Below are 22,135 nucleotides of genomic sequence, written 5' to 3'. Positions count from 1 at the left end.
TGCTTAAATAACAATTCCTCAAAGTTAGTATAAATCATAAAAGAATTGTGCAGACAAAGCGGGTCAAAGTCTGCTGTCAGTGTAGACAAAGTGACTCCACTTACTGCCAGAGCCTAATGCTGAATTTTTACCAGGACTGCAGGAGATATTGTTCTTTCCTCCCTCCCATCCTGAGGACTCAACTTCCCTTTGATTACACTGCTAACAAGATCCTAATGGCATCATAGCTGCCTGTTACAAAGATGCTTGTGTGAACCAGACCAAATTCTGCATAACATTTCCTTTAAAGATTTTTTTTCCCATTGTGGTTTGGTTCTTTTTCTTCCTACTGATAAAACCTGGTATGTCACCCCTTGTGCAACACACCTGCTTTTTCACCAGGTACAAAAGAGGTCATGAGCATCACCTATACCTGGAAGTGGTCCAGCTAGGTCTTCCCTGTGGCATGCAACACTGAGTCCTGCTTCCCTACAGAACCACTTTCAGGCACTGAGAAAAAGAAAAGAAGAAACAGTGGGGAAACAAAATGGAAAAAAAAAAAAAAAATCAGAAAAAGCTGACAATTATTGCCACCCAAATAATAAGGATTATTAGCATTGGGTCCCCAGTTCTATGTCCTTCACTGGCAGTTTAAGTCCCAGGGAAGAGGTTCCCAGTGGATCAATCATATTCATGTAACGTTCACCACGGTGCTTGGCCAAGAATGGACCCCAGTCAGGCTGTGGAGAGCACACCAGCTTGAGCCTCTGCAGTGGGGGGAGAGAAAGGAGAAGCTCATTTGAAGTTATGGAGCAGAATTACAATGCAGAAGAAAAAAGGATGGGCTCATTTAAGATTATTGATGACAGCCCTGCAATACTCCACTGCTCAGTATTTGTTTTGCAGAAAGTTTGCAAGATTAATAGAGGACAGAGTGCCCAGATTTTAATTATACATTCTCCCCTAGATCATATGAGGGGAGCTCAGAATCATTGCTAAAGACTGTGAGGCTCCCTTACTGAAGGACACGTGCACAATTACTTAGCCCAATGGTCTAAGCAGTGGGTGACTGCATTAAAATAATTGGATCTGTTTAGTATATTTCCCAAAAGTACACAAATGACCAAAAAGGAGCACATTACAATAAATGAACAAAGATTTTAATTTTGAGATGAAAAAATGTTTCATTTCTATCTGCAGGAGAAAAGAAAGAGGAGAATGTTAGTCTGGCAAACAACAAAAATCTTCTAATCTTTCCACTGATTTCTTTATTGAACATAGAATTTGATTGGTGCATTGACAGATAAAAAGGAAAGAAAACATATTTCTGATAACTTGAAAGGGAACAATTATATGTTTATTGCCTAATAAAGTGACTCAGAACTCTATATCAGTTATTTTAATCTCTGCTTAATTACCAGCTTGCAACTCTTACCTCCCAAATCAACCATAATAATTTTCTGCAGCAGACTCAATATTCAGGAACCACCAGGCTAAAACTAAAATAGCTTCAGCAACAGCCCCTTCAAAACAGGTCCAACTTTTTGGTGTTTCTTTGGGTACACAATTAGAGCAAGGAGAGCTCCCTATTTTTGTGGCAATATATATGCAGTACTGCACATACAAGTTGGTTCTGAAGCAGAACAATTGGACCCAGTGAGAGGAACTCATGAGATGAACAAATCAGTTTAATTTCACACCAACTCCCTTCCAGTAGGAGCAGTTGTCTCCTGCCCTGTGTGCTCCAACCTGTGCTCCACAAGGACTGAATGGCCCTTTAGACAAGTGGCCTCATTGCCCTGTGCCAAGCACATCCTTGGATGTTCTCCCTAGGGTGTCCCACCACTTTTAATATTAAATTCCTCTGCTCTGTCTGAAGCCAAAAAGCGTGGTCTTTTCCCTCAGGCATTTGTAGTGCAGCATATTGAGAGACCAAAAAGACTGTTCTATTTTAGTGCCATTTTCTCTCCTTTTCATTTTTGAGGCGTGTAACAGCCCCGATGGGTTTTGCAGGAGCTGAAGTGCAAAAGCTGCTATGAAAAGGGTTCCTTAACCCAAGAGGAAGCAGCACAAGCAGGAAAGAGAGAGCAGAACCCAGAAAGCATTCAACTTCTTTTCAGAAGATAAGGTGAAGGCAAAGAAGGGATGAAATGCTGACATGAGGAAGATATTGCTGGGCCATGCCCTGCAAGGACCTGAGGAGCCAGGGGATGGGAACATCCAGGGAGAGGTGGCAGGCAGGGACAGCACACAGGGGACATAAGGAAAGTGCCACCTTTCTGGAGGGGTTGGGGGAAGCAGGAGGAATCTGATTTGCAGAATAAACAAAAAGCATATGAAAATAAAAAGTGACACTTGGGATTTTTTTTAAGCCCAGGTTGCAGAGGGGATCAGCTTTTTCAACAAAAATAAAGAGATGGAGAAGTGTAGGGGGAGATGACTGAGTTTAATAATGAGTAGTCTGAGCTTTGGAGCGTGAGGTCTTTTGATTCATCTTATTTTTGAATTCCACCAATTCCACACCCTCCTGAAGCCCATCCCAGGTGACCTGGGTACCAATCATCTTTGCAACCAGGAGGCTTGTGATGGAGATCTCCTGACACAGCACACACCAGCACCTGATGCTTCCTGAAGCTTCACAATGCTTTTGCAAATAGGCCAACAAATCCAGAACAACTTTCTCTCTGTTACTCCATACTGTGGCTCAAGAAATCTGTAACTCCTTCTAGTTCTCACAAAAGCAATGCCTTAACAATTTAGGAGCATTTTTATTTGAGGAGCAGGGTTGTCTGCATTTGAAATCAACTGCTGTGCAACACAACAACCAGCTTACCAGAAAGTAATCCCAGCACTAGCAGCCATTGAGCATCACAAAAAATCAATGTAAAAACAAAACGGTCTCCTGTGACCATATTTTGAAGCAGGAAAAAAGACAGAAGAATTACCTCAATAAATTTCCCTGGAGCTAGATGCATCTTTATCACAAACATAACTGGGATCCAGATAACTGAGCAGGCCAGCATCAGCCATCCAAGCACCATGGACCAGCCTGGGTAGTGGTAAGCTCCATAAGTCATTGGTTCCCATTGGTAAAAACTGAAGCAAAGAATAAACTGGACACAAGGAAGGAAAACAAACATGTTTAAACAAGCCTGCTAGGCAACAAATGGGAGGTATCCCCACACCAAGCTGGTATTTATGGAGTATAGATAAAAGTACTAAGGCAGGGTGCTCCCACAAGCTGTAATAAACAGGGCAGAGTCTGAACCTAATGAGTTTCATGGAAATTTTGCAAAATCCCACCAAAAAAAGAAATAATTCACTGTATTGATGCCAGAAGAATTGAAATTAGAATCTTGCCCCTAGAGTGATATGCTTTATTACATGGTCTATTGGCAGTTTTACCTAATGTGATTATGCTAAGTTACTCCATTTCACTTACTGAATGAATAGCAATACATCTGCTTACATTTGTGCATAATTCAGTAACTTTTGGGAAATGCTTGCACTCCCAATAATTGCACACAGAAGATTTATAGCAGCAGAACTAGGTGAAGGCACATATAAAAATCATCAGGGTTTTTATTTTTTTTTTTCCCAGAGATGTGGAGTAATTGAAAGTTTAATATTAGACTATCTAAACGTACCAAATATTAGCTTTACAGAAGCAATAACAGAAAAGAATGTGCTGCTTGGTTTTGCTGTGTCTGTTTCCCTTGCATAAAAACTGAATTATGACTGATCAGTGTCAATTTGTTTCTCACTGGAAGTTCACTAAACATTACATTTGGAGGGAACAACAGAACGTGCAAGTTTGAACTGGCCTTGTTTGCTTTCCAAAGTTGCTTTCCTGAAGAGACAACATAATTTGCTATTCCCTGGTGATTACCAGCAGCAGCCAAGAGTTCAAGAGTGATCAGTAAAGGAACAAACAATTTTCAGAAAAACTTTACTATTTCCTTCACACTCTGAGGCAGCACTTTGGAAACAGCCAATGGAAGAAAAAAAAAAAAAAAAGTTTAAAATAAACCTTTGTTTTTAAAGTGGCCTTCAAGACAAAAAAAAACTACATTTCTATTGATGTTGCCCTGCTACTTTGAACTGGGCTACATCCTCAAATTTATAAAAAAAGGATTTGCAAACAATATATTGGCACAATCAAACAACAGTTGCTGCTGGATAGGGAAGACAGATCTGCCTGGGTTTCATGCACAGCAATAATACACTACAGTGAGGACAACTGCTAAAGAAAATACACACAGAAAAGTAGAAAATCTTCATTAAACCCACTGGATAAATTCCTCTCATTGTAGAAAATTTCTGTTACTCACAACTTGGAATTTTATTGAGCTCACCAGAACTCACTGGTCCCTTCACACATGCATCCCTGTCTGAAAAAAAAAATACCAAAAAACCCAGGGAAAATAAACAAACCTCCTTGCTGAATTAACAAGGTTGAAAAGAAGTTACAACTTTACCCAGAGTCTCTTTTTGTCTCCTCAGAAATAAAAAATATTTGTCAACATTTGTCTTCACTGAAGAGCAGGACAAATAACAACTTTCCAGCATGTAACTTGAACCACAACTTCTATGGAAGAAGTTGGAGTCACCATTTCCCCCTCTTTACCCCACCCAACTGATACTATCCTTACCCTTTCAAAGTGTTATATTAAAAAATTGTAGTAATTTTTCTTCTCTCCAAAAAATTTATGAATACTACATAGCACTGCAATGAAATGCTGAGCTTTTTAAACCCTGTGTAAATACTGATAACCTTCCTGCACCTATGGGCCCAGCCTGAGGACTTTTCAGGCTAAAATATATTGTCTCAAACATCAAATACTGGGTGGAAAAAGCTTGTTTTATATGGACTTCTCAAGCTGAAGACTGTTGAAATTCCTAAAAGAATTATTTAATCCTCGGGCCAAAACATGACAGACAATGAGGTCTCACACCTGTCCTGAGGATAAAACGTGAGGGAAACATTCTGTAGAGAGCGAGGCAGTAAATGTAAATACAGTTATTGTTCTTTGACTCTTGGACCCGAAAACACACGGGTAGCAATGGAAAACTGAGAAGGTGCCACCTTTGGGATCGAGTGGAGGTGGGAATTGGAAGTTAAAAAATCCTCCCAGGCTTTGGGGTGGAAATTAAAAAAAAAAAAAACACAAAAATTGAAGGGGGCAACACGAGCTGATTTTTCGATTAAAATCTTTTTCCAGTGTCCAGGGAAGCAGAGGCAGCTGGATGCCCTTCCCACCCCCCCTGGGACCCCCCCGGCCCCCCTTGTGTCCCCGTCCCTGTCCCCAACTGCCGCGCGCTGCCAGCTGCTGTCGCACAGCGCCCCCTGGCGGCCTCGCGGGGCACTGCTGAGCGCGGGCTCCGGGGACAACGGGGACCACGGAGTCACCTCCCCCCCATCCCACCCCCAACCCCGGGCCTAAAGGGTCTAGACACATCAGTACCTGTTTATTTTATTTTATTTTATTTTATTTTATTTTATTTTATTTTATTTTATTTTATTTTATTTTATTTTTATTTTATTTTATTTATATTTATTTCATTTTATATTTTTAATTTAATTTAATTTTTAATTTAATTTAATTTAATTATTTGTTTATTTTATATTATTTTATTTCGTGTTATTTTATGTTATTTTATTTCGTGTTATTTTATGTTATTTTATTTCGTGTTATTTTATGTTATTTTATTTTGTGTTATTTTATGGGGTTTCTTTTCTTTTTTTTTTTTTTTCCCCTTTTTATTCAAGAAGCTGCAGGGGTTTCTTGTTGGCACAACCTACCACCATTTCCACCCCTGCAAAAAAAAAATAAATCTCTCTCTCCTTGCAGGTTAAAATTGCCACTCAAATTCCCACCTAAGCCAAATCTCTTGGCTCAGCTCAGGACCCAACACACCAGTTTCTCCCAGCCCAGCCTGAGGACAGACAGGCTGACTCTTCCTGTTCCTCTCCTCCCTGCACACCCGTATCCAGGTGTATAAATCCCCCCCACACCTCTGCATACAACAACTTCCAATGCTGCTTGCAGTGTTCTGCCACAACCAGCAGTTTGCACCCAGGGCAAGGCAACTACAGCAGCTCCCTCACCCCCAAAAACCCCATCACTTCAGCTCTGTTCCAAGAGGAGGCTCAGGGGAGACCTCATCACTCTCTACAACTCCCTGAAAGAAGGGTGTAGCCAGGGGGGGGTTGGTCTCTTTTCCCAGGCAACTCTCAGCAAGACAAGAGGGCACAAGAGGTCTCAGGTTGTGCCAGGGGAGGTTTAGGTTGGACATTAGAAAGAATTTCTTTAGGGAGAGGGTGATCAGACATTGGAATGGGCTGCCCAGGGAAGGGGTGGATTCTCCATCCCTGGAGATATTTAAAAAGAGCCTGGATGTGGCACTCAGTGCCATGGGCTGGGAACTGCAGTGGGAGTGGATCAAGAGTTGGACTTGGTGATCTCTGAGGTCCCTTCCAACCCAGCTGATTCTATGATTCTATGATTCTTTGATCAGGATCTGGGGGTGTTGGTCAGCAGCCTCTGAACAGGAGCCAGCAGCGTGCCCAGGTGGCCAAGAAGGCCAAGAGCATCCTGGCCTGCATCAGCAACAGCGTGGCCAGCAGGAGTAGAGGTGAGCATCTTGTTCTCAGCCTCAGTGGGGCCACATTTTGAATTCTGGGGTCAGTTTTAGGCCCCTCACTACAAGAAGAATACAGAGGTGCTCAGGTTTTCCAGAGAAGGGCAGCAAAGCTGGTGAATGGTGTAGAGAAAAAGTCCTACAAGGAGCAGGTGAGGGAACTGGGGTTGTGCAGCCTGGAGAAGAGGAGGCTGAGTGGGGACCTTCTCACTCCCTACAACAAAGAAGACTGGAATGAGGTGGGGGTTGGTCTCTTCTCTGAAGAAAGAAGTGATAGAACAAGAGGAAATAGCCTCAAGTTGTGCCAAGGGAGGTTTAGATTGGATATCAGGAAAAATTTCTTCACTGGAAGGTTTATCAAGCATCAGAATAGGCTGCCCAGGGAACTGGTGGAGTCTCCTTTCCTACAGGGATTTAACAGATGTGTAGATATGGTCCACAGGGACATGGTGTAGTGGTGAGCTTGGCAGTGCTGGGTTAATGGTTGGACTTCATGATTTAAAGGTGTTTTCCAACAAAACAAAATCCTGATTTTATGATCTACACATCCAAGAACAAATGTGCACACATACAGGTGTGTGTGTAGATATTTTCATCCAAGATCTCATCACTACTGTTCAGAAGCATCATGAACAATGAAGAAACAACACCCAAACTCCTGGGAGAAGGCATTATAAAAGTTGTTGCTTACTGTTAAAATAGTTGGAGTCACAAATGCCCAACAGACTCTCCAGAATTTACTTGGCTGGAATCCAATCATCATTTCTATATCTTCACAAAATCTTTGCAATCCTGTAAACAGCAAACAAATGCAATTAGGTGTGAAAGAAACCAGCTGCAGCCTGCAACGTGGTGACCTTTGTGTCTAATTACAAAAACAAACATTGATTTGGTGGAAAACTTCAGTGGAGGATCTAACCACATAATAAAAGTGAAATTATCATGGTAGGAACCATTCTAATAAAATATTTACTTCCTAAGGATTAAAGCAAAATTGAGCTTTTACATGGCAATGGAGTGTTCAGTATGTTTTGAGTTAAAGCATAGAAGCTTCATACCAGCCTGCAGAGCTTGGAATTCCTATTAAAAATATTGTTCCTTCTTGGAATTGTCAGTAGATAGTGACAGCTTCAAACATGTTTAACTATTAGCAGCTCAAGAGTCAAATGAATGTAAACATATATAGGGATCACACAGTACTGATGTTTTTCCTTGTGAAAGACAGAAAACAGATTGGTTCCCTAGAAGGCAGAGCCTGAGCTAGTTAGCAGAATGCCAATTAAATCTCAGTGTATCTGGGCTCTCTCTCAGAGCAGCCAGGCCTGCTGAATAACTTAGGGAAATAAATAACACATGATATTCCATATCTCAATTTCCCCTCTCTAAAGTAGGCTGATGTATTCATAAGTGCAGCAGATAGAAAATCCATTCAAAAGGAGAATGCAAACTGAGACAGACAACCACTTCATTATTCTGCTGAAGGTAAAACATCCAGAATTACCAGCACTTCCTACACAGACACTGCAGCAGTTACCACTCTCTCTGATAATGAACATTCCCAAGGACAGACTGTCAAAAAAACAGATTTGGAAGGCACAGGAACCAAGTTAAGGTCATGTATTTTCAGTTGCCAACAGTGATTTGCTCAAGCCCAAGAATCTCTGTATTTAGCTACACATTGCAAAATGCAACAGTGGGAATTATCCTGATGATTAAATTAATACCTGCAGCTCCAGGCTGTTCTTTACAAATCATGCATCATAATCTAAACAACTGGAGAATAACCACCTATACCAGCATGTGAAATAAAAAACATCATTTGCCTGGATTATGTAGCACTGACTCCACTGAAATATAAATGATTGCCAGGTAATAACCAAGTGTGTCTCCTTTTTAATTGAAAAATCTCAACAAGCTCAGCAAGCAGAACATGTAATGAGAACTAAAGACAGATTTATTTCATCATAAAAGCACCTGCCACAATTGTGCTAACCTGCTTGCTGTGAAGGGTACATGCATACAGAGAAAGGTGGCAGCAGAGTGTAAAACAGCAGTTGTCAGAGCTTGAAAATATATTATGCCAATTTTAAGCACTGCTTGAAGGACTGTAACAGGAGCAGCAGCTTCACTTGTATTTACAACATGCAAATTAAAAATATACAAGCTGCATTTCTATCAACAGTCCTTAGGAAAGGAGCTTTACTGCAGCAGAAGTAGCTATGGTACGTTAGTCAAGCAGATAATGATTGCAAATTAATCTTTACTTTTATGTGTAAAAGATTGGAAGCTCTTTAGGCTGGCAAAAGGTTAATTCTGGGGAATAATCTTTGACATAGTTTGTATCAAAGGCTTTACTAACAACTGTTGATTAGCAGTCATTTGGTATAGAAAGCATGGGAAAAATTATTTGTAATGGCCAAAATTATTACATCAAAGCAATATGTAACTAAAAAAAGTTCCCTTCAAGCCTTCCTTTGCAGCACTAGAATTATTTCTGTATTGTTTTCTATTTTTCATAAATGTTAGCATTTTAAGGGATACCGAATTTGCTGGGTAAAGCTAGCACCAGACAGAGCTATTTTGCTTCCATACCTAATAAATAAAATGTTGCTGCAGAAAGGCAGGTTTGTAGTGCTTCTGCCACACAGTGTTCAGAGGAGGAACAGAGCCACTGGTTCCTCCCTGTTTACCTCTAATCTTCTTGAAAACCACACAGAACAGGTAAATTCTTCAGATTTAAGCAGTTTTGGGACTATTTAAGGTGTTCAGGCCTAATCTCAGCAAGCAGATGAGGAGGGAGAAAGGAAAGAATAACCCAAACAAACCCTTATACCCACCCTAAGCATTCCCACTCACCATTTTTTATGGAATTGCACTGATTTTAGGAAAGCTGGGAATTTGGTCAGTGTGATGAAGAGATGCTGATGTCTCAGATGGCACATGCCAAGTGGGGTTTCCACAGGAGGGGTAAATGCTAAACCTGGTGGGAATGGGGAAGGGAATGGGCAACTGGTGTTGTCACCATGCAGAGTTAATCAGTCTGTTACTCTTCTTTTTTTTCAGCTTCACCTTACCAGCTACTTTACCACCTGCTAAAATGCTGCTTTGACATATGCTGCCCAATAAGAGTATTTTTTCTTACCATATATATAGGAAACTCCAACAAGCTCAAAGATGGCAATGATGACAAGAGAATAAGAAGCTGCATAAGTGTCCACAAGCTGTAGCATATACATTCCACCCTACAGAAAAAAAAAAAACAAAAAGGAAAAAAAAAATTGTTAAGCAGCACAATTCAAGTGAGAGAAGGACTGAATCCACCTTAAGCTTTGGAACACCAAAATTGGGCTGATAGGTGGTGAAGTGAAGACAAAGAAAGAAAAAAGGGGTAAAAGGGATGGAATAAAACAGTAAAATAGATTTTTTGTGCCCCCTCTTGAAATTGCTGGGAGTTAATAATGCTGGAGGAATTAGTGGTCAGAAACTGAAGTCTATCCAATGTGGATGAGAATTTCATTATTAGCTCCACAGTTTGTCAAGACTATCAGCATATATCTAACAATCTATATTAGATATATATATATATATTAGATATATATATATATATCAAATCTGGGAGGGAAGGCACCCAGATCTGGTGTATACCATGTAACTGTTTTTTCCTTAAATGAATAACTAATTTAGATTATTGTTTTGGAGGCAGAGGGAAAAAAATTAGGGGTCTGACTCTCAGAAAGATGTGAACAGCAAAGTCTTTTAAATATATCTCAGTCAGAGCAACCATTAAAAAAATAAATAAATAAATAAATAAATAAAAAAGCAAGTTGCACAGGAGCAGAGCGGCCACCAGAGGGAGGCTGGGGATAAACAGGGACGCTCCAAGACGCTCTCATTACCTGAGTGATCATAGGAAATCCCATGATGAAAAAGGCGACGCAGCACCCGAGAGTGAACAGTGCCTTGTGTGTACGTAAATATTTGGGGAACTCATCTGAAACTGAGGTGACAATAGTCTCGATAGTGGCAAACTGAAAGACAGAAAGAAAAGGATTCATTTCAGGGTCCACAAGGTATAAAAAATGGTCCAGCTGGGTATGCTGGAATATGAGGATTTCAGATCAGTGTTGAATGCTCAGACTTCAACACCAAAGCTTCACCCAAATTATTTCAGCCTTATTTTATTCCTCTTTTTGCAAAGCAGTTCACTTATTACATGGAAAATAATGAGTTATCTCATGGTCCTTCCAACAAATAAAATAGGAAAAGCAAGAAAAAAAGAAGGGGAAACAAAAGCAGTTTACCATTGTGTCCAATCCAAGAGTCAGAAGCATCAAAAAGAATATTATAGCCCAGAATGGAGAGAGGGGAAGCCTAGTTAAGGCTTCTGGGTAAACCACAAAAGCAATTCCAGGGCCTAGAAGTGAGAAAAATAAAGGCTGTGATATCCTGCATCACACTAACATCACTGACTGAATGGAAAAGAGGGAGAGGTAAAGAGTCAGGTGTCAAAATATAACACAATATTCTGCACAACTGTACCAAGTACCTGTCTAAATAATGAAAGGGCAGCACACCCTACCTTGGTCTGCCACAGCTTCAATATTCACTTTGAGCTCATTAGCCATGAAGCCAATAACTGAGAAGATGACAAAGCCTGCAAATATACTGGTGGCACTGTTGGTGCATGTGACTATCAGTGTGTCCCTGAAAAGGAAAAACAAGAAGCCATGTCACCTGGTAGCAATACATGCAAGAGGAATACATTTTAGGAGCCTCTCTTGTGAGCACACACATCCTGTGGCAACACTTTTACACTGATCAGGTGCTGCTGATGCTGAACAGAGATGACAGAAGTCTTGGCACCACCACCAGTAACCAGCTGTACAAGTTTCCATAACCCCTGTGCTGTTTAGGAAGCTACAGGCCATACAGAAGGATGAGGACTTCTGCTCTTGGTGTCTCCAAAGAAGGTAACAACAATGACATGGTTTGCAACCCAACATTTTACACAGAATTTCAGGGTTAAGCTTCTCGTACCTTGCAGCACCCACTTTAACAATGCAAAGAATCATTGGAAATAAAAGAAGAAAAAACTTTCAGGAGAGAAAGAATCACATATGTGGAAACTGCATATTAAATTTCTGCATGTCTCACAGTGGCAACATCTACATGGGGACTGTTCTTCAGCAGAGGCTGCCAACCAAACCTGCTCACAGCTGTTGACAGCTGCCCAGCTCTCTTCAATCAGCCTAAACCTACTGAGTCAGAAAATAAGAGAGCCAATAGGGACTGTAATAAGCCTAAAACTCATCTTGAGACTGGTGGATTGCACCTTAGGGAGAAAAAACAATACACAAAACCAATAAAGATTAAAGAAACAACAAAAAGACAAATCAGACAAGGAGAGAGAAGAAGAGGGGAGGGAGAAAAGGAGGAGAGAAAGTTCTTTCTAACTAGATTTCTGCAAGCTAGAAGATGACTGGTTTTGGACAAGACATGTTTAATAAGAATTATGGCTCTCACATACCTGTAACAGTTATTATGGAATTTGTTGTAAGAAGAGAGGGTAATTAGACCTCCCCACGCTGCAGATAAGGAGAAGAAAATCTGAGTGGCAGCATCCTTCCATACCTAAGTACAACAGACAAGAGAGAAAATAGCATCACTTTCAGGGAAGGGTGTTAGAAAGATCAATAATACTGCCAAATGTTAACGTTAGGGTAATAACACATAAATAGCTTGAATGAACTTTGGAGCAATGCATGTTAATAAAACATTTAAAGGCAAATGTCTTTGTGGAGCCCATATAAAATGATAATATAACCTTGGCTGTCCATGGAAGGCACAAATATTCAAACTACATTTCTTGATACATATCAGTTTAAATACCTTCAGCAAAGAAAATACAAACCAAGAGGAAAAATCAGCATCAGGTACTGATGTTTGTTCTGTCAATGGATTAGGATATGGAATTTGATTCTGATTAATTTAATGTCTCATGCATTATTCAGGAGAATCTTTATTCAGTAAGTGACACCTATTTGTGGTGTTTCTCAAGAAATGCAGGTAGGTTTATAGGGTTACCTATCAAACACTTCATGTGCTTGGTCAAGTCAAGGCAGCATCCACCAGCCCCCAGAGTATGAAAATCTACACCTCCTTTCTCATGCCCTAATTTCCAAATGCACCTACTCAGAGATTCAGGTGAAACATTAAATAGGAAATAAACAACACATCTGTAATAAGATGCTTAAAACACGTTATGTGCACACAAATAACCAACATTCATTGCAACAACACTGCACAGGAGATAAAGAACAAGTTTCCACAGGTGACACCACTTGTCTCTGCACACAGAAACTGCTTGCAACAGGCAATAAGAAATTGGGATGATTTATTCACCCTAGCAGAGTTATAAGTGCAATGAGAAGCCCACCATAGCATCAATCAGCTTCTCCCACTTGGGTGTGATGAAGTACCAGATCCCAGCTCCAGCTCCAGGCAGAGTTACTCCTCTTATAAGCAGGATGATGAGAACTACATAGGGGAACGTAGCTGTAAAGTACACCACCTGGAGAGACCAAAAACATTATTGTTAAAAGGGCTTATTTGGATGCCCAAGAGAGAGGGATGAGAGGGGGATAATACAAGTGCTACACTGTTGCCTGAAGAAAGCAATTGCTCAGGCTCAGAGACAACAAGCAGGGATAAACTAGGAAGGCAACAGGGTTGCTTCCCAGGAAATCTGAAATTTTACAGCTCTTCTTGCTGCTGGAAATAGGAATAATATCTCCAGCAACAGAGGTAAGAGCTGGGCAAAAGTCTGGAGAACAATGGGAATTTACAGCTAAATGGAGCCATCACCTTTGATCCTTACCCAGAGGAACCCAACAGAGCTCAATAGAAATGAAATGAGCAATGCCACTCAAAAACACAAATTTCTGACATTTCTGGGGGTTTTTTCTGTTTATTTCTGTTCTTAACTAAACCTAAAGAACTGCAATTACTGTTTGCAACTCTTAATAATTACATATCACCCTGACAATGCTTATTGTCCCAGTGTGAACAAAAAAGGAAGTCAGTGGAACCATCCAGCTAGACCTAATCATCATGATGCCTAAATACACACCAGAAGTGGTGTGTTAAATGTCTTAATAATTATCTAGTACAGAGCAGAGCTCTCTCTGTGGTCAAATAAATGGCAAACTATGGCCACTTAAGCTGTACACTCTACCCAAAAGCATTTCAAATCCTTGTCCCATTAACCTCTGAATCTCACATGGACCAGACTCCTCCAAGCTGATGTTACTTTTGAAACTGCTTTCCCAACTTTCTCTTTGCTGTTTCAAGAAGCTGCCCTGATTAATTTTGTGCTGTGAATATACTGATCTCATCTGTGCATAAATAAAGGCTTTTCTATCCCTGACAGCAAGAAATCAATAATTTTTTTCCTGGCCACTGAGACTTGCTCAAATATTTATTGCTGCATCCAAACCCAAGTTATTCTCCTGTACACTGCCAGTTTCTTGGCTCTGGTCTTTAATGAAACATTTTTTTGCTATCACACTGAGATGGAAGGGGGAAAAGTAAATCTCAACTTTCCCCTGGCACTCTGAGCCTCTGAATTTTCTGCTTATTTCCAAGCTGCCTCCCAATAGATATTGCATTACTGAAGGTTTCACAGAGAAAAAACCAAAAAAATCACACCCAAAACAGTGCTGCTGCTGAGAAAAAAACTGCATTTCTCTGGTCAGAAGGCTGCCTGACCAATCATATCCCTGCACTAAGGACATGCTCCCTCTTGAAACAGTTGTTGGCTAGGAAGCAAGTCAGAAAGCTGCAGATTTGAGGGACATGTGAGATGTCAGAGCAACAGAGCAAGGAGCTGGGTGGCTGCAGGTACAGGGAGGAGTTTTAGGAAGATGACACACAAGTATTTGGGAAAAAAGGATACACACTGTCAATCACCAGAGGCCAGTTTAAGTTTGGTCCTGATTTGAAAAAAGATTTCTTAGCATTCTAATCAAGATCACCATTTCCCTGATTACAGTGAATTTGAGATGAGTGCAGAATCTTAATGAACCCCACACCTAAGAGGGAAGGATGCTGAAGGCACCTTTTTCTCATCCAATGGGTGACCACAGCTCAAGGGCTCACTTTAAACTTACTGAAGATTAGGCAACAAATGCTGAGCTGAAATTATCTTTTTCTTTGCTTTGGCTAGACATGAAAACACAGACAGGAAAAAGGTATTTCATTAATACTTTGCTATTTGCTGAAAATAAGTTTCAGTAGTCCACTGACTTAAAAAAAAAAAAAAAAAAAAAAAAAAAAAAAAAAAAGACTATGGTTCCCTTAGTTTCTTGCAAGTAGACAGTAATGAATATTTCTCTTACTTTTCCTGATGACTTGATCCCTTTAGCAAGGGAGGCATATACAATCACCCAAGCTAGGAAAAGAGATAGTGCCAAGGGCCATCTAATCTCACCAGGATACTCAATGCCTGCTGAAATCTTCAATACAAAGTACCTAAGAAATAAAAACCAAAAATAATTACAAATAAAAAGTTAAAAATAGGAAAAAAAAAATAATGGCACCAACTGCAGGCAGAAATTCAATGCAAATTCCTACAGTATTTTGTTTTGCTTCAGCATTCTCAGTGGCTCCTCTAGAAGGTTCCAGTGTCTCTCACCATGTATTATTTTATTTATCTGCATTGCAGTAGTAGATAAAAATGCCAGACAAGGACCAACCCCCCAGCTGTGCTAAGCACCACAGGAACAGAACACAAATAATCCAGCACTTGAAAATTAGCTTTCATTACTCCTATGCATAAAAATGGGTAGAATTTGCTGTCCTCAATTATTGTCTTTCCAGTCTTCCAAACACTGATTTGGTGTTTGCTACAGTGGACTTTAGAGACAGATTAACATAACGACTGTAAACAAAGAAAGATCTTACTTGAAGTATTCTTCACTTCCACTGACAAAGGTTTTGTTTCCTTCACTGGTGAAGTTAACCATAGTCAAGTTTGGATAGGCACTCATACAGAAAGTAGAGTTCTTAATTTGTATTTTCGGGTGGTCACCAATAATGCAGGAATCTGAAAAGAGGGGAAGGAAAAAAAAAATAGCTTGCCTAGATTTTTTTTTTATTTTCCAGGTAGGGTGTAAAATAACGACAAAAAGTGTTAGATCACACATAACACTTGAAGTTTTTCAAGTGCTGAAGTTTTTTTTCTCAAACACCTGCCTTTCAGAAGTCATCAAGATCAAGATTGGGTCTTCAAATGAACTCATCGTTTTTCCCTTTTACTCCAAATATCTAAGGCATAAAAGGAGGCTGAAGGAGTGAAAGAACCTCTGCTCCCTGACCCTCTCCGGGGTCCCTCCATGGAAGCAGGAGACACTGTGTTCCCCGGGCTGGCACTGGGGGATCCCCTGGAGCTACCTCCAACCCGAAAGACCCCGGGAGAAGGCGGGGGGACCCGCACCGCCCCCGCTGCGGGGCTGCCAGCTCTGCCAGGAGCTGATTTTCCCCATTTCCAGTCATTGCAAAGTTTGCGCCGTTTGCAAGAACGGGGTTAGTTTCCGTTTTTTGTTTTGGGGTTGTTTTTCGTTTGTTTGCGGTTTTTGTTTATTTGTTGTCTGTTTCTGAGGGGGTTTGGGTTTATTTGGGGGGTTTTTGCTTGTTTGTTTTGTTTGCTTTCGTTAAGCAGAAGCCTTACTTAAGCCCGAGAAGTTTTTAATAAAAAACGGGGACTGCCAGCACTTCGTTCCATCTTTTTTCCGGGGAAAAAAATTAAATTAAAAAAACCCCAAACCTTAGGCTTTTTTAGCATTATAGTTGAAAAAAATCCCATTTATCCTCGATGAAGAAAAATTTCAAGCTAAGAGGGGTAGAAAAGCGCCCGTATCACACAGGTCACTGTGCTAGGAACCTCGCCTGGCCACAGCCATCCACGATCTCTGCTGGCATCTCCCAGGGGCGCAGCTGAGCCGGAGAAAGCTCTGGAATCCCACCCTGGCCACAGGGGAAAAAAAAAAAAAAAAAAAAAAGAAAAAGAAAAAGGAAAAAAAAAATTTTAAAAAGCTTGTCCAAACTTACCTAACAAAAGTTTGTTTTTGTCTTTACAATCTGGCGTATTCCATGGGTTGTTACAGGAAGCCCAGGGGAGCACAGGTACAAAGGACGCAAAAAGGTAGAAAAGTGTGTAGCACAGAATAATATTGTAGTATATGGCTATTAGTACCGAGATGATCAGCATCGCAATGCCGCAGCCTGGGAGGAAGAAAAAAAAAAAAAAAAAAAAAAAAAAGGGAGAGGCATTAATTAACAAGGCATTAATCCCCTGCGGAGGGCGAGCCCCAGCGGCTGCAAAGCGACGGCTCCACACGGAGCGGGGACCCAGCGCAAATTGCGCGCTAACGCTGCTGAGCCACCGGCGGAGCCCATAGCATGCGGCTGCGGAGTGGGGCCTGGGGGTGTTTAAGCCATGCAAGAGAGGGGGTGCAGTTCATGCTCCCCAAAACCGGGCCGGCTCCTGCTCCGCTCACCTTGCAAGGCGGGGATGGCTTTCCAGACCGACACCGGCCCCTGACTAGCAAACTGCCCCAGGGAGACTTCCAGGAAGAAAATGGGGATCCCAGCTAGAGCCAACATCATCAAATAGGGGATGAGAAACGCACCTTGGGGGGGGAGGGGGGAGGAAGGGAATGAGGGGAGAAAAGAGACAACAACCTGAATCATCGCGCAGGGATGGGCTGCCCGCGGAGAGGCGCGGAGGGGCCGCTCCGCTTCTGCGCTCACACCGAGGTGAACTCGCCCCCCTCCGAGGCACGGTGCGGAGAGCCCCCACCAACCCAGCACCCCGTGAAGATTTCTGCTCGTGATACTGGGGACAACTGAGTGAAGACCTGCAGCTATTTTTAAAAACGTCAATTTGTCACCTACTGACGGTGCCTCCCAGCCCCAGAGGCAGGGGGGAAGCAGCTTTCTGCAGCTCCACCATTTCCTCGAGACAATAATTATTAAACCAATATTTCAACACCTCGCACTTAAAAATTCTCAGGTGTAAAAAGGGATAAAGAAAAAAAAAAGGCCCATTATGTTTCAGCAAAAATTGGTTTTGGTTTTAAATCGCTAGTTCTCTCATAATACATCTCTAGCAGCCTCCACACAACTTGTTTTCAACGCTCAATCCCTTGCTGATGCTCCTTTTTTGCCAGAGGGAAGAGGATTTATACCTACAGCAGGTTGGTTACAATAACACCCCCTGCTTGGCAGGTTAAATAGAAGCTTCTGTTGGCTCAACTTCGGCAAATAAACTTTTTTTTTTTTTTCCTACTTCTTACAAACTAGTAACAGCACAAGCCCTCTGCCAACGCCTCCTCCCTTCAACCGAGTCACATTCTATTTCAAACGCTTCGTTTTCAATCGGCCACTGAGAGATTTAAAAGAAATTCCCCAGATCTCACTAAATAACATAAAGGCTCCACTCGGATTTAAATATCCTCGTGTGACTTCGCCGACTCGAAAGTGCTTTGAACCCTCCCCTCCTCTTCCCTCCCTGTCCCAGAATTTGCGTCCCAATTGCGTTTAAATGAGGCTAAGAAGCCTCATTTAAGGAGCCGAAGGTGATCAGCCTGGCTCTTCGTTTTCCTCCCTACCCGGCCAGAACCGATTAATTGCAGATTTGTTCTGACCATCCAAAGAGATTAAAAAAAAAAAAAAAACAAACAAAAACAAACAAACAAACAAACAAAAAAAAAAAAAAAAAAAAAAAAAAAAAAAAACACAAAACAAAACAAAAAAAAAAAACCAAAAAACAAAAAACAAAAAAAAACCAAAAAAAAAAAATTAAAAAAAAAAAAAAAAAAAAAAAAAAAAAAAAAAAAAACACCAAACCAAAACAACAAACCATCAAGCAACCAGGATTCTCACTAAGTCGCTGAGGGGCTGGAGGTGCCCCCGGACCTCGGCTGATCCCGGGGCTTATTGCCCGGCTTTGCCAAGGCAACCGGGATGCACTGGCCCCCACTTTCCCCGGGCTTCTTGTCCCAGACAAAAATGTCGGGACCGGCTCCGCCACGAACGGTACTGCAGGTAGAGAGACAGGAAAAAGCCATCATACCTCCCCCATTCTTAAAGGCCAGGTACGGGAACCTCCAGACATTGCCCAGCCCCACTGCATAACCCACCATGGAGAGGATGAAATCCAGCTTGCTAGACCAGTTCCCTCGGGCTTTGTTTTCATCCCCTGCATCATCTTCCTAGAAGTGGGGAAAGGAGGAGGGAGGAAATAAAAGAGAAGATTGGGGAAACAGCTACTTTTACAAACAACCATAGTGCTGATGCTGCTGGATTCACTGGAGGGAGCCCCGGGGGAGCAGCAGTCAGGATGCAGGGGGTGGGTGGGTTGGGATACCCCCCTCTTCTGTAGCCCCCACCTGCGGTCCCTTTTGCCAGAAAGAATACGAGAGAGGCTTTTAAACCCTGGCCCTTTCTGAGGCTGCTCTGGAGGGAGAGGAGGCGGTGACTGTACCCGGGGGGACTGGGGGGGTGTCAGTCCTCGCTGCCCAAGCAGCTCCGCCCCTGGCGAAATGCGCAAGGCTTGGCCCCGACGGCCCTTTCCCGGAGATTCCGGCCACCGCAATGCGCATCCCTCGGCCATGCTGGCATCTACGCAGGGCCCCAGGGGGGTCTTCTGGCTCCTAATTCCACGGAGGACAGGAGGGCTCACCGGATTCTCTGGGGGGAGAGGCCCTCAGCACTCTTGGATGAGTAAGGACTGATCACCAGGCCCCAGCAAAGCCGGGGGGGCTTTGAAACGAAGTTTAAAAAAAAAAAAAAAGCTTAAACAGAATAAACCCGCCCGTCCCCTCACTCTCAGGTTAAACCAAGATACGCGGGAGAGACCCGGAACCTTCCTGGCTCCCACCCTGAGCAAACCCCTCCTGGTGTGCAGGGCCAGGCTCTGGGAAGGGGTCACATCTTGTGGGGTTGATTGATTTCGCTTTAGGTTTCGGTTACAAATATTTATGACACAATTTTTGGCTCTAAAGCATTCAGTCACCAGGGACTCAAGCTGAACCTGAGAAGGGCAAGATCAGAGCACTTTTTCACATCTGATGTAGGGGACAGGACCTGGCCTCTTGCAGGGAGGTGTAACCAATGTGCTCACACAGCTCCCGCAGGCCAGAGCCGGGTTAAACACGGACACGACTCGAGGAACGCACTGGAATTAATAGGGAAATAATGATTGTCGTTTATATCCATTGTTAGCACTCACCAGCAGTACAGCACCTTATCTGAGACCTCCCTGTCCCCTTCCTCCCTCCTCCCGACTGCTTTTAAACCCCGTTTCAGAATCAGCCTCAAATCAGGGTTGAGTGTCAAAGTTCTGTCACTCCCACGAACTGAAGGGCCGGGGAAAGAGGGAAGAAACCCTGTAAGGAGCCAACTTACCCCTTCCACTCTGCCAGGAAGAACTGAAGTGCTGCCATCTGTGCCCAGCACCACGGTACTCTGGCTCAAGGTCACCCAGGCATCTTTGGAGTTGTTCTGCTCCAGTGTGCTCTTGCCAAGGGTCAGATTAGTGTCCCCGTCTGTGCTTTGCAAAGCAGGAATTTTGCAGTGGGGGATGGCAGCTTGCCCGGCAGCCCCTGCCCCAGGGCCATGCTTGCACGGAAAGGTTTCCACAGATTCCCTCCGGAGAGTGGAGTTGGCTTGCACAGGGGTGCTGCTGAGCTTGCAGATCCCGACTTTGGTCCTCTCAGAATCATTTGGTTTAGCTTCTTCGAAGGGAAGTGTTTTGTTGTCGTTAGAGAGCGATCTGGGAAGCCTGGCCATCGCGGCAGGGGCTTGTGCTGGAGCATTCTGAGGCTCATTTGCAGGGCTGATTCTTACAGCTCCTGTGCCTTCATTGGGTCCAGGAGCACCGGTTTCAGGACTGTTCATGACCTGCTTGCTCATATCCCTTTGACTGGCGTAATCCTAAAATGATAAGGTCACATATTTTACCAAAAGAGTAAAAAGTGTCGAGACCACAGAGATTCCGCCGATTTTTTTCCTTGTGCACAGAACGTGTGCGCTAGAAAATCTGGATACAAAAGTGTCCCAGAATTTCTAGGTACCCCGGCTCCCTTGCTTGCCCTCTCCCATTCAGCATTAATATTGTGGGGGAGAAAACAGTAAGGTACACAAAAACCTCAAAACAAACAATAAAACCTCACCAGCAGCTACAAAGCGTAGTTCGGGTTTCAATAAGTGTTTCTACAGTGCTCTGCAGCCAAACCTCGTTGGATTTCACATCACGATTGTAGGATGTTCCCTTCCCTATCACCAGTGTAGAAAGATTCTTTAATTTTACGCCCCATTTCCTTCCTGTCATTCAACAGTGCTGCGCATCGGCTTTTTTTTTTTTTTTTTTCCCCTTTTCCTTTTGTTTTTTATAGAGTATAGGCAATAGATAAGCTGCCCTGTAGGCAGCTGGAAATGTTAAAAACAAAGTGAAATAGCACTGGTGGGTATTTCTGAGCTGGCTTACACAATTCAAAACCCAACAGCAAGACAGTGGAACGCAAAAATAACCACGCCATCACAGCAGAATTAATACCAATAACAGCAAGCTTTCCCTATTCTTCTTCTTATACTTTCTGCTGGCACACCTCTAAAGGTTTTTTAAGCATTCCTGTATTCATTGAACAGAAAGCGACAATCCCGTACCCTTCACCTCTCCCTCCACTTCAAAATCATATTTAACACATTATCAATTTTTATAATCTAAACATTTTAAGATTAATTTAAACCTTAAGCAATCCACAGACAAACCCCAGCTTTACCATCAGCTTAATATTAGCTTTACAAACACGCGAAACTCCCTTGCACCGTTACAAGTTTTCTCTTCATCCGAATCCCATCTGCCAGCGCCGGGGGATAAAAATCTCCAAGGACTCGGACACTATGCCAGGACACTTCGGGGTCCCACCGTTTCCCCTGCTTCCCCCACCCCGGTTTGCGGCGCAGGATTCCCGCGCTGCGCGGGCAGCACCGCGGGCAGCACCGCGGACAGCTCCCGCAGCACCACCGACAGCTGCCCCTCCGGCACCGCTTCCCTCCCTTCAGCCCTTCCTTCAGCACCAGAGGAAAGAAATCCAGCACTTACCATGTCTTAACTAGCTGCGGGTGGACTCGGTGGAGGTAAAACCAGCAGTACCGGCAATGGAGAGACTGGATTTTGCCGAGTCTAGAGCAAAGCTTTCTATACTTCCTTGGGAAAGACTGGGTTTGCGTCAGTGCATAGCAAGGTGCCCTTCGTTTGACATTTTCTTGATAATAAGGGTTTGATAAATCATTACCCTTGGTTTCAGATTTTAAAGGGACAAGAAGAAGCCAGAGCGCCGGCTAGCTGTCACTCACACGGCAGTGGGATTGCGTGTTCCCTGTGACTCATAAGGGGGCTGATTACTAAAGCAAAGCCAGCAAGAACTTTTCTTGCTGGTAATTACCGGGA

At 42.7% G+C, this 22,135-nt stretch overlaps 1 protein-coding gene across 1 annotated transcript; it reads right to left on the bottom strand.

Annotated features, from left to right (window-relative positions):
- Positions 1–536: 536 nt before the first annotated feature.
- Positions 537–20,745, bottom strand: SLC6A5 (solute carrier family 6 member 5). Its single transcript, XM_071761669.1, has 15 exons — positions 20,089–20,745; positions 18,755–18,893; positions 17,178–17,309; positions 16,729–16,902; positions 15,583–15,724; positions 15,018–15,150; positions 13,058–13,192; positions 12,149–12,252; positions 11,201–11,325; positions 10,923–11,035; positions 10,518–10,649; positions 9,764–9,863; positions 7,313–7,413; positions 2,925–3,092; positions 537–746 (listed from the first exon to the last, which is right to left on the bottom strand). The coding sequence occupies exons 1-15, from the start codon at positions 20,593–20,595 to the stop codon at positions 591–593; spliced, it is 2,361 nt and encodes a 786-aa protein (XP_071617770.1). The 5' UTR covers positions 20,596–20,745; the 3' UTR covers positions 537–590.
- Between the last annotated feature and the right edge of the window lie 1,390 nt (positions 20,746–22,135).

This window comes from Heliangelus exortis, chromosome 18, assembly GCF_036169615.1.
Source record: "Heliangelus exortis chromosome 18, bHelExo1.hap1, whole genome shotgun sequence".
Classification (NCBI taxonomy): domain Eukaryota; kingdom Metazoa; phylum Chordata; class Aves; order Apodiformes; family Trochilidae; genus Heliangelus; species Heliangelus exortis.
Note: the sequence above shows the minus strand (reverse complement) of the source record. Positions and strands in the feature narration are given on the sequence as shown.